The sequence below is a fragment of the Zootoca vivipara genome, chromosome 6 (genome assembly GCF_965207765.1).
Source record: "Zootoca vivipara chromosome 6, rZooViv2.hap1.1, whole genome shotgun sequence".
NCBI lineage: Eukaryota > Metazoa > Chordata > Lepidosauria > Squamata > Lacertidae > Zootoca > Zootoca vivipara.
The window spans coordinates 18030620-18042748 of NC_142589.1; the positions used below are offsets into that span (position 1 = coordinate 18030620).

At 45.8% G+C, this 12129-nt stretch overlaps 1 protein-coding gene across 3 annotated transcripts in view; it reads left to right on the forward strand.

The window, feature by feature from the left end:
- The window catches only part of PLCH2 (phospholipase C eta 2), a 320826-nt gene that overhangs the window by 216682 nt on the left and 92015 nt on the right, over positions 1-12129 (forward strand). For all 3 annotated transcript variants that reach the window (XM_088671661.1, XM_088671662.1, XM_088671663.1), the window contains 2 exons: positions 4951-5121; positions 10499-10592. In XM_088671661.1, the coding sequence (XP_088527787.1) occupies positions 4951-5121; positions 10499-10592 (265 nt within the window). The remainder of the gene's footprint in view (positions 1-4950; positions 5122-10498; positions 10593-12129) is intronic.

Sequence of the window (12129 nt, forward strand, 5' to 3'; positions counted from 1 at the left end):
GAGGGAGAGGGAGGGAGTGCAAATTCACCCAGGTGAGCCAACCAAGCAACCCTCCCTGCTGCTCCTTTTCCTGGTAAGCAGCAGCGACGTGCCTGCTGGGAAGCCAGGTATGTGCCCTCACCCCACCATCTGCTACTGGGGTGGGGGTGGGAAGGGCCTCTGCCTGAGACCACTGCTTTTTGGTGCATCATACTGAGGCCTTCTTCGTGCATGCACATTCATCACTTGATGTCGGTAGCCTCAAGTGATGACTTGTTTATGTGAAAGGTCCATCACAGATGCAATGGCTCGGTTAGAGTATTTAATGACTCCTTTTCACAGCACTTCCAGTACCTGAAAGCAGATTCCTCCTGAGGTGGAATTTTGCTCCAATTCTTTTTTTAGGAGCTCCCGTGAAAGCCTTTGAGGGTGCTGGGTTGGTGATCCCTACCGTAGAATGAAGTCTGCATCCATTGAGTGCTGCTGTCCATTGTGCTGATTCCATATTTTCACCCAAGAGAAGTCAACAGAAATCTTAAAAAAAACATAAAATGACAGCTTTTATGACAGCAGGCTGAAATAGGGGAATGGGAGCAATATTTGGCATTGTAGATGCCAGAGGTGTGAGTGAATGATGAGGAGCTACAGCCATAGCTTACATCAGGCATCCCCAAACTGCGGCCCTCCAGATGTTTTGGCCTACAACTCCCATGATCCCTAGCTAACAGGACCAGTGGTCAGGGAAGATGGGAATTGTAGTCCAAAACATCTGGAGGGCCGAAGTTTGGGGATGCCTGGCTTACATTTTCTTTCCCCATAACAACCCCACAAGGTTAGACTCGGCGACAGCAAATGACCGAATGTCAGCTAGTAAGCCTCCTGGCTGAGTGCGGGATTTGAACTTGTGTCTCCTGGGGGAAAAGCTCAGCTCTCTGGCAACCACCACACTGGCTCTCCAACTGTTGGATTGTAATGGGAGAAGATACAGCTTCATCTAAAGAAAAGGGGGAAAAAACCTCGTCTCTTTTGGAATACCTGTCAAAAGGGGAAAAGGATAATTACCACCGACATGCGAAGGTTGCAGAGGATGACAAGATGGATGGGTGATAGGGCTGTTGTAGCACCAGTGTGTCCAACAGCCAGTCTTCCTACCTGGCATCATCTGTGCAAGTGACCCTTCAACCGAGCCGTCAGCTCCCCAGTACCTCGTTACATTGCCCAAATACAACTTGATCATGTTTCACCTGATTAAGTGTCTGAAGCGGCAAGCCCGGAAGGCGGGCACTTAATTTTCTGTGCTTTGCCACTTGACCCTTCCCTTTACTCTTTCTCTTGGCAGCTGCCTGGTTTTAATTGAAACTTCAGCAAGGCAAAGCTGCAGACTGAAGCGCTGCAGCCATGATCAGAACCACACCCTCTGTTTGGGAAGAGACGATGCTCTGTCTGTTCTGGATGAATGGCTTATTCCCCCCACCCCATTTATGCCCTCAAGCCCCCTTTCTCCACGTTTATTGACTCTGTTTGGTCTTCTCTGGTGGAACATGGTGTAGATTTGCTCTCTTAGTGGAGTGAGCTTTGCGTATATACGGCTTTGTTCTTTTTATTTCTTGTACCGAGGGTTTCTTTAGATGGGAGGAAATGGATCGGTTTTGACGTTTAAAAAAGTTGGCCTCTTTTGATGGTGTTTGTTCCTCCCCCTTTTCTGCAGCATCCTTGATAAACATTTTTGCAGTATGCAAGGTTGAGCACATCCCTCTGAGCTTCTTAGTGTAGTTACTTATTTATTGTTGAGTTGGTGGAGGCTTTTTTGGATGTAAAGATGGTGTGGGTGTTATGTGAGTTATCCCTTATGTATAGTGAGTGATTGTGCTGTGAAAAAGAAGAGAACGTGTGTGCTTGTTTGTGTGTTGAAACTTGCTGCATTTGGAAAACTAGTGCATCATGGCAAGTACTAGCCTGGCATAAGAGCTGTGAGTGGCTGCTGGGATGAGGGCAGGATTGATGCATTGCCCACTGCCCCTCAACACAGGAACAAAAGGCGAGCTTGCTGGATCAGACCAGTGGTCCATCTAGTCCATTATTCCATTTTCATAGCCTCCTGTCCTCAACCTTCCTCCCAAGTCCTCAGAAAGGAGCAGGTTCTTCTGTCCCTGGTGGGTAGAAATGGGAGAGAGATTGGATCACGTTAGCATTTACAGGCGAACCTATCAAATTCACACTTTTCAAAAGCAATGCAGGAGCAGAAATGCACCCACCTTCAAAGTTCAAACTTCTCCAAAATTTGCAGTGCAGTACTCCAGCCAAGTAATGTGTACAAAAATGCACATGCTAGGGATCAGTGTCCATTAAACTGTATATATTAATGAAAATAGCATACAAAAGGCTTTACTTTAGAGGAAGTAGCTTTGCTAAAAAATTGTATATTTGGAGAAATGTGTATATTAGGGCTGATGTGCATGCTGATGTGGAAGTGTGGAGAACTGAGCATGACATTGGAAAAATGAGGAAACAGATTTGACGAATTTGCCCATCCCTGGCCTGCACAGAGCCCTCCTCCACCACCATGTGCCCAGTTCTTCAATGATCCTCCTCAGTAACCTTCCTCCTGGACATCTTAATCTATACATGTCCATTGAGGTCTCCCTGTCTATAGAATGAGACATCTTCCTTGGTTGATGGAATATCTCCTTCAACAGTGCAACAGCACTTTCCTAATCCTGAGTCAGATCATTAGCCAACTGGGTAACCAAGACCAGCTCCTGTGTGTGTGTGTGTGTGTGTAATCTAGTCAAAGTGCCATCTGACGAAACCCCTCCTGTGTCAGGGAGTAGCAGTGAACAATACCAACGCTCCAAGGCTGGCTTGGTGGCAGCCTTTTAATTTCCCACAGAGCCCTTGAGTGCCTGATATAGCAAGCACCGGGGAATTGTGGGAAATTAAAATGGCAGCTCCCAGACCCAGCTGGCTGTCTTGGGGACTACAGGGCACGTGCCTGAGGATACTATGTGCTGGAGCATAAAAAGCTGCCTTATATTGAGTCAAATCATTAGTCCATCTAGCATTGGCCGTTGGTAGTGACTGCCAACAGCAGCTCTATAGGGTTTCAGAAGGGGCTTTCTCCTACCTGGAGATGCCAGGGATTGAAGCTGGCACATTCTGCAAGCAAAGCAAATGCTCTACCACTGAGCTACAACCCAGAGCCTGCTGGTCACACTGGTGTGAGATTAGGGGGTGGGCTTCCTTGCAGCTTCCTGGGCCACCCCAGTGGGTGGAGATAGATCGGCCAGGAGAAAAACCCAAGCCCTGGTTTCCCATGGGTGGCTGCTTTTATTACTGGGCCACCACATTTTAAGGAGGACATCTTAGGCTAGATGACCTAAAAAGCTTCTTTTCAACTCTTTGATTCTATACTAATCAACAAAGCTTCAAGTTGCTTTAATTTATTGTACAAGAAAGAGAAGGGGCATTAGGAACCTTTTGTGTTTAATGATGCTTATTTGTTACATAAGTGAGAGAGAGCTCTTGTATATTCTGGGGCACATCAAAAGCTTCAGTGTGTTGGAGTTGCTTGCTATTAAATGCCAGCAGATGCTAATGGAGTGTGAAGCTTTGCATAATGACAGCACTGAAAACAGAATCAGATGTTTTGCAGTCAAAGAAGGTGAATCAATGATCAGCAGGACGAGGCCTAGCAGAAGCAACAAACGCAGTTAAAAGCTGCAATGAGAAATCCGTTAATGCCCATTGATTTACATTTGTGAATTATACAGACAAAAGTGAATTCCAGCCTGGTCGGAGATGGCAGCAGAACTTGATTCAGAAGTGACCGTCTTGGCAGCCCTGCAGATCTGCCAGAGATCTGCTTCTCCCCACAATAACACTCATCTCAGCTGAGACATCAAAAGGGGTGATTAGGCAATGCCGTAATTGGGGAGATGTTCCCTCTTTGATAAAGAGGGCTGACTTAGATCTCCACTCAATATACAAGCATCTTTTTATAATTAGTGTGGTGGCAAAACAGAACTAGGATAAAAGCATTTTTAAAGTTTGTGTACTCGCATTATAATCCAGGAACGTCTTTCCCAACCTGGTGCCCTCCAGCTGTTATTAGGTGACTACTCGTATAAAGTGAGTTGTAGTCCAACATCTGTAGGGCATCAACATCTGGACGGCAACATCTGGGGAAGGCTGGTCTAGGGGGGGCTCATCAGAATATGGGTCATCATATGCAACCCATGTGCAAGGCCAGGATTGAGGCCTGTCAAGTAACAATGAAGAAGAGGATGACTCTGAGCATGTACAGAATTAGATTCCTTCACTACTTAATAACCACAACTGTCCCAAATATATGCAAGATTGGGGTGGAGATTTCAAGATCAATGGATGCTGTTTCTAGCTTGGGTTTATCCCAGTTGGGGCCAAACCGCTGAATACATGTGAGGAGAGAAGGACCAGGCTGCTATTTCAACAGTTGTGTGGGGGTGGGGGAGTCTGTGAAAAGTCCACAGTGAATGCCCAGTTGGTTCTGGAGAAAGAAATGGCATCCTTCACTGTCCACTGCCAGTTTCCCCCAGAATGCCTTGGGAACACACCACATTCTGAAAGATTGGAACAGCAGCCATTAGGAGGACCACTGAAAATGATCAGCACTCCTGGGAGGGAAATCAATCTGTTCCTCCCTCACCCTGGTGGGGTGCAGAAATCTGCCCCAGATTCACCACCTGCAAACTGCAGGGAGTGGGTGGGTAATTTCTGGAGCCATTTTCAGTCCAACTCTCCTCCCAACACAACCCATTTTGGAAGTTAAATACTGGAATTTGGGCTTGGGCTATATAGGAACTGGGTTCGTTTTACTCTCCACGTAGCTTAGCATTCTAAACTTCTGCTGTAGTTGTTGGCCTGCTGATCATGTCGCTTCTCAAGGGACGAGATGGAAGCCTGCTAATTGCAAATGTCCCTCTGTGCCACCAGGAGGCAGACACAGATGACAACCAAGGAACTTTGGACTTTGAAGAGTTCTGCGCCTTCTATAAGATGATGTCGACCCGCCGGGACCTGTATCTCCTCATGCTCACCTACAGCAACCACAAGGACTATTTGGATGCGGATGACCTCAAACGCTTCCTTGACACGGAGCAAAAGGTAAGTGTTGGGGTTCGCTCCTAGATCCTTTCTAAGGGTGCAAGAAGGCATTGTTCTGCCTTGACTGCACTCTGCTGCAGTTGGAATGCCAACCAATGCAGAAACAGGGTGAACTGAATTTAAGCATGGAAAAATAAGAAACTGAAACCGACAGGTTTGTTGATGCCTAGGCATGACCCTGCCCCAACTTAGGTGTTGTCGCATCCCAACTTCTCCCCTGGCAGAAAGGTTGGGATTTGGGCAGGAAGCTTGTGTTGGGCAAAATACGCACCAACCGAGTGGCAACAGCGGCAGGGTCGACGAAATAACAAAGTTGTCTTCAGTATCTTTGCTTGCTTTTATTTACAATAATATACACCACACTCCTCTACTCCATTCCTCTCATTTCACAATACATCACCACCGCACCCATGAACCATTTGGGTAGCTTAAATACAGAATTCAAAATAGGCAATTACCCAATCACATTACAGTAATCAAACTCTACCTTCCATTATTCAAATTAGCAAAAGCTCACAGGTGTGTTAACATTCAGAACAAGGTTACAAACACACATCTCTGTGTAGCACCATTGACCACATCAGCCTTAAAGGAAAAACCTAACAGCTTGTGCAATGGAAGCAAGTCGCATCATGGCTTCCTTTAACCTTAAGAAAAGGGACAGGCTGGCCACCACCCTTCCAAAAGAGACTTCACATTTTCTGCTACAAAGTGAGTTTTGCAATGTCTGCTCTAGTCTTCTCAGTGTGATTTTTATTTTTTTGCCTCCATTAAAATACATATTGAACACCAAAGTCACCTATGAAGAGAAGGTCACCCCTGAAGATCTGGGAACTTGTCCAAGCATTTGCAGACAAACATATAAATCATCTTGCAGGGGAAACCGCCCCCCCCCCCCCACAAACAAATCCTTCCAAATATTGATAGTCCCCAATAATGGCATGGATGTTTGAGGGAGGAATAAGGAATAAGGAATAACTTGGTTTCTATAGGACCATGTAGCCTGTTTGTTGAAACAAGAATAAAGCATACAAATTGTAGTCCTTTTCCCCTGCAAGAAAGACAAATACCACTGTTCTCCTCTCACCATGAATCCATGCTCACAAATTCCTGCCGGTGAAATGCTTGTCTTTGGCTGGCCTTCTGTTCAGCTTAGTGTGGACAGGCTAACACTGGGGCAAATGGAGGGCTGCCCCCCCCCCAACCTCAGCAATGGCTTTGGAATATAAAGCTTTATACAACTAGGGACCAGGGCACCTGAAAGATCATCTCGCCCCTTATATAACCAAATCTATCACTACGCTCTGCAGATGAGGGCCTTCTGCAGATGCCTTCTCACCAGGGAATATAGGAGAATATAGAATTCAGAATTTTAGTGCTGTGGTACCTACTCTTTGTAATTGCTCCCGTTTAATATTAGACAGGTGCCATCTTTATTTGTCTCTTTAGCACTTGCTGAAGACCTTCCTTTCCCAACAAGTCTTCTAAGTAGAGGTCTTCCCGCATCAGCATTGGAATTCTTTTAAATATGTTTCATGGTTGATGTTGGGGGTTTTTTAATGGCTTGTGTGTTTGCTGTCCTGTGCTCCTTTGAGAAGAAGGGCAGGGTAGAAATTTTATAACTAAATACAATCATTATAGCTTACTTTTTTGTGGACTGCAGTCCACTTCATCAGATGTATGGAGTACTACCTTAGTTACAGATGTAGATTTATACACATGCCACAAAACCATATGGCATGGATTGTAAACAGTGAAGTCAGAGGGAGTTTTGTGGTTACCCAAATTCTGGGTATTTGCTCTCAAAGATGACAAAAAAAGCAAAAAAGAAAAAAAGAGTCCAGATTTCTAGTTTGGGCAGACTTCACCACACTCAGCCGTCTTCTCCAGAAGAGCTTTCATTCTGGACTGAATGGAGCTTTCATTCTGGACTGGCAAGTATGCTTCTTCTTAATGCTCTCATAAAAACCCAAATACTTTTGCCAGCTTTTAATCCTAGCATTCAAAGGCACTTTTTGATAATAAAACATTGAGTACCACCTAGCAGATCTGGCTTGCAGTTGTTTATGCATTGTCAATTAAATGGCAGTCAACTAACATCACAGCTCTCTTGTAACGTTTACGATTTTGTTTTCTGCATTACAAGAACTAAAAAAAAAAAGCAAGATCTTACACTTTTCTGCATTGCTGCATTTATATCTCGGCATGGTTGGATAGTGATGAAAGGTGCCAGATCTTGTTTTCTAATGTTTGTGCAAAGCTCTCATAAAAAGCAAATAAACCTGCTGCTGTTTTTGCCTCTGGCAAAAATTAAGTAGCATATTCCCCCTACACAAAACCTTCCCTAGGCTTTTTGTGCCAGGTAAGTGCATAAATATGATTTCAATAGGAAGAATATTGGGTATTTTGCTGCTTTATGGTAACATTTATATTGGGCGCTGCAAATTCATTAACTTTGTATTGGTCTAAAAGCCAGGGGGTTCCCCCATAGCTGCCAAGTTATCCCTTTTTAAAAGGGATTTTCCCTTATGCTGAATAGGCTTCCTCGCGAGAAAAGGGAAAACTTGGCAGCTATGGGTTCCCCCGCTCTAAACATGCACAGAACAATTCCAGCGAATTATCCATCTGAATTTAATAGTGGTCCCGGAAAATACTTCTGCCGCCCTACCTGCTGTAATTAATCTGAACAACTTGCTTAACCCCAAGATTTACATTTAAATGCCTGGAAACTGTGAAGCAATTATAGGCTTTCTCCAGCTAAGTTCTGTGCAGAGTAGGTCCGTTGAAATTAATGAACCATATTCACGCTTAACTTCAAAGGGTCTTCTCTGAATAGGACTGGAGTTGGATGCAACTGTTTGATAGCAGTGCCTCTGAGCATGTCCAGAAATCCTTTCTCTCGCCACTGAATATACAGAGGCTTCAAAAGTCAAGCAGTGGAATCCCCCCCCCCCCAATAAACCAGGTTTTCTGCCACTCCTCTGTGGTGCATAAGTGCCCTGCATTGGGCAGTGGGGACACCTTGCTGTGAGTTTTCTTCTCCACTCTCTTCCTAAAGAACTCTCCATCTGCTTTTTCATGGTCTGTTGGAGATTCTAAATGTGTCCTTTGCTCAGATGATAATCTTGTATTTGTGACTGCTGCCCTTCTAAACAAGTTAGCATTGGTTTCCGTGTCACTGGGCTATTGATCCCCCTAATGCTGAGAAGGGGGGTGGGAATCGAATCTCGCTGCATGTTTGGGTCTGTGTAGATAATCATCAGGAGATACACCAGGTGTTTTTACTTGCTGCTCACCACCTTTCTTAGGGATGGGCCCACCGAGTTTCTGCAGCCATGTGTGAACTAGTACATGTCCCCCAGCCCTCTTTCCTTCTTTTAACCCCCATTTGGGTCTGATGAGTTATTGACTTTGTTCTGCACAACCCCCTCTCCCTCACCCTCTCTTCTCTTTCTTGCTTCCCCCTTCTCAGCCTCTCCACTGTGCTTCTTCCCCCACACCACATCTTTTCACATCTAAAGGCTACAGAAATGCATAGGCAAATATATAAATGGTAAAGGTAAAGGTAAAGGGAACCCTGACCAGTAGGTCCAGTCGTGACCGACTCTGGGGTTGTGCGCTCATCTCGCATTATTGGCCGAGGGAGCCGGCGTATAGCTTCCAGGTCATGTGGCCAGCATGACAAAGCCGCTTCTGGCAAACCAGAGCAGCACATGGAAACGCCGTTTACCTTCCCGCAGTAGCGGTTCCTATTTATCTACTTGCATTTTGACATGCTTTCGAACTGCTAGGTTGGCAGGAGCTGGGACCAAGCAACGGGAGCTCACCCCGTCACAGGGATTCGAACCGCCAACCTTCTGATCAGCAAGCCCTAGGCTCAGTGGTTTAACCACAGCGCCACCTGGTAGGGCCGGCCTAATGCATTTTGGCAGCTGAGGCGAACCACAAAATGGCACCCCCCTTCCCCATCAGGGAAGAAGGGATAAGTGAAGAATACATCAGCAACAATGGCTGGTGTCCATTGTGACTATAGGGCAGGAGGCAAGAAGGCCAACAGTAGGCGGAGCCAGAACCAATGGCTGGTGAACCAACTAACTCTTGCTCTGTGCCCATCCTCCTTTCTGGTAAGCTCCGTGAAAGCAAAACTGGCGGTCAGTGAGGAGGAGGTTGGCATCTGGTGCCATCACCTGGACTGGCTGTAAATAAGGAGAAAGGCAGGTGGAGGCTGGCCGAGAACCGAGTGAGTTTGGTGGAGCAGAGACACACCTGTCCTAATGGACCTGTGTCTTCACAGGGTAAATGTGTCCCTAGGCTGTACCACATCAGACTGCAGTTGGTGTTGTACATTACTGAGTATTCTTCCAATCTGCAACAGATACAGGTGGGTGCTTGTTCCTTGGTTTGAATCGGTACCAGAGGACCTAAACATACAGAATCACAAATTGCCTAAATGATGCAGGGGGTGCTTGCTCCTAGACAATCCATTTTTTTCTATAGTATTTTTAAAAGCACTTTCAGCACACAGTTTCCTAAGGACATCATCTCTCACCCTACAGCCTAATCATACCCTCCAACTCACGGTAAGAAAAATCCGGGATCAGAAGCGGCGCGGCACTGGAAGTCGCTTCTATGCATGTCTGGACATGCGTAGAAGCAACTTCCGGTGCCGGCGCTGCCCGATTTCTGGTGCCCAGACATGGACAGAGCGGCACCCGAAATCGGTTCTGTGCATGTCCAGACATGTGCAGAAGGAGCCTCCCTGGCAGGTAGGAAATCCAGGGGATTTACGGGATTTTTCTCTGTTTGGGAATACAGCAGGAAACGGGTTTAAATACGGGGGTTTCCCACGAAAAACAGGAGACTTGGCAGCTATGCCCCTAATAGACTCCGCCTTGGTTGTTTTTCTGGAACTCTTCCTCTTGCTTTGTGTCTAGGAACATCTGCCACATGGACTAAATTTATTGACAAGCCAAAATTGGTCCGTGTCATCTTGCCATAGGAGTTGTCTATCACCAGGACGGGGCAATCAGCATTGTGTTACTTTCTGCCCCTGGGCACTAAGGCGCCACTTGGGATGGAAGTGGCCTAGAAAATCATGCTTTGCGTTCTGTGGAGGGCAGCCTGGCAATCATTGACGGGATCGTAGCTTTCACCCTATCAAAGCTGACATTGATTGGCAGAAATGGGAATCTCACTGGCCGATTGGAAAAGAGGCAATAGGGTGAGGTGGGGGAGATGTCACACACAGCTAGAAAACCACCCAGTTCCAAAACTACTCGGAGAAAAGGATAGTTGTTAAAAGGATTTGTTGGCAATCTCTTATTTTGTGCAAAGGAGCAGCAGCAACAACAACAACAACCTTCCCTTTTGTTATTAGATGATTAATGTGACCAAGGATCATTGCCTGGAGATTATCAGTCAATTTGAACCATGTCCAGAGAACAAGGAACAAGGAGCCCTTGGAATTGACGGTAAGATTTCAGTTGCTTTTATCCGGAGAACTGAGCGGGCCTGAATGTTACTGAATAAATGCCTTAACTGGATCCTGGCCCGGGTCATTTCCCACAAAGAATGGACATTCCCCTCCCCCCACCCTTGTACCAGCTGCATTTTGCCTTCCTGATAGTACTTTCAGGGTGACGTTGTCATTCATTTCTCACCTGCCCTTTCTGTAATATACAAACCCAAGGTGGGACCAAGACCCCAGCAATGTTAAGAATAATTAACTAACCAAAGAAGAAGCACTGTGTAAATAAAAAGCACTGTGTGGCTTGAAAACATCAGGGCACCTGAAATGCTCCCCCCCCCAAACAGGAAAGTTTTCATCTTCTTTTGGAAAGTCACAAAAATTAAAGCGAGGGGCCTCAACAGGAAAAGGGGCCTGATGTTTCAACAGACTAACCGCTGAAGGTGGGGGCACTTGGTGACAGCTCTAAAAGCATTGGTGTTTTTTTTGACAAAGGTCTGGTTTTTCCCCCTGTAATGCATTTATACCCTATCCTCTGCTCACTATATTATTCTCACAACAACTCTGCAAGGTAGGTTAGGCTGAGAGATGGTGGCTGATGCTATCAGTGAGCTTCATGACTGAGTGGGGTCTGCACCCTGGTCTCCCAGGTCTTTTCCCAACACACACTCCTTGCTAAACTTGACTAGATGGACAAAGGGATTCAGGTGTTATACTCACAAGTAGGGAGAGCATGTGCATAGGGATGAATGTGCCAGCTCTGGCCCAAATTCCTATCTCCATTGTTCTTCCTGCAGAGTTGGGGTGCCCCCCCAACCCCACGATGTTAACATATTAATAGCAATTCTGTTAGATTAGAATAATATCCCAGTTTGGGGACAATGAATTTCCCTGCAACTGAAAATATAGGGAATTGTGTAGCCCCGAAGAATAGACCTATTCCCAGTATTCTGGATTGTCCTAATCAAAAACAGACATTTAAAAAGCTAAAACAAAATACATTATGGATGAGTTGACTATGAGTTGGCAGAAGGTATCTGAATCCTATTTCAAGCTGATCAGGAAATGGGGGGGGGGGCATCCAGTCCAAAGTCCTCAAATTCAGACTTCACCCCAGTGCGGCATCAGACCATTTGCTGAACGGCAAGCCACAGCACAAATCTTCCTTTGTGTTTGCCTTTGAACTCAACTACTCTGCCTGCTCTCTCTGCCTCCAGCTCAGTCCACGCAGGCTGTGTGTGAGAAGTTTTTCTTCCTAGGAAGTACACTAAGACGCTATCACTTAGCTTCTCTCAAAGCAAGGTTGCAAACTCTAGCTTCCTTAGGCTAGTAGAACCCATCAAAGTTATTTTTGAGCTGGTGGGGAGTCGTCAAAACTTGTGAGTTGGGCCACTTTTTGACTAGTAATAATTATAACATCAACATGGCACAAAAAACCCACACACCTCTGAATGGCACAGAATAATTTGTTCCTGGGATGTCCCATTAATAGTAGGCCTACAGAGCTCTTCCCTCCCAGAATGAGGAATGGGTTAATTCTG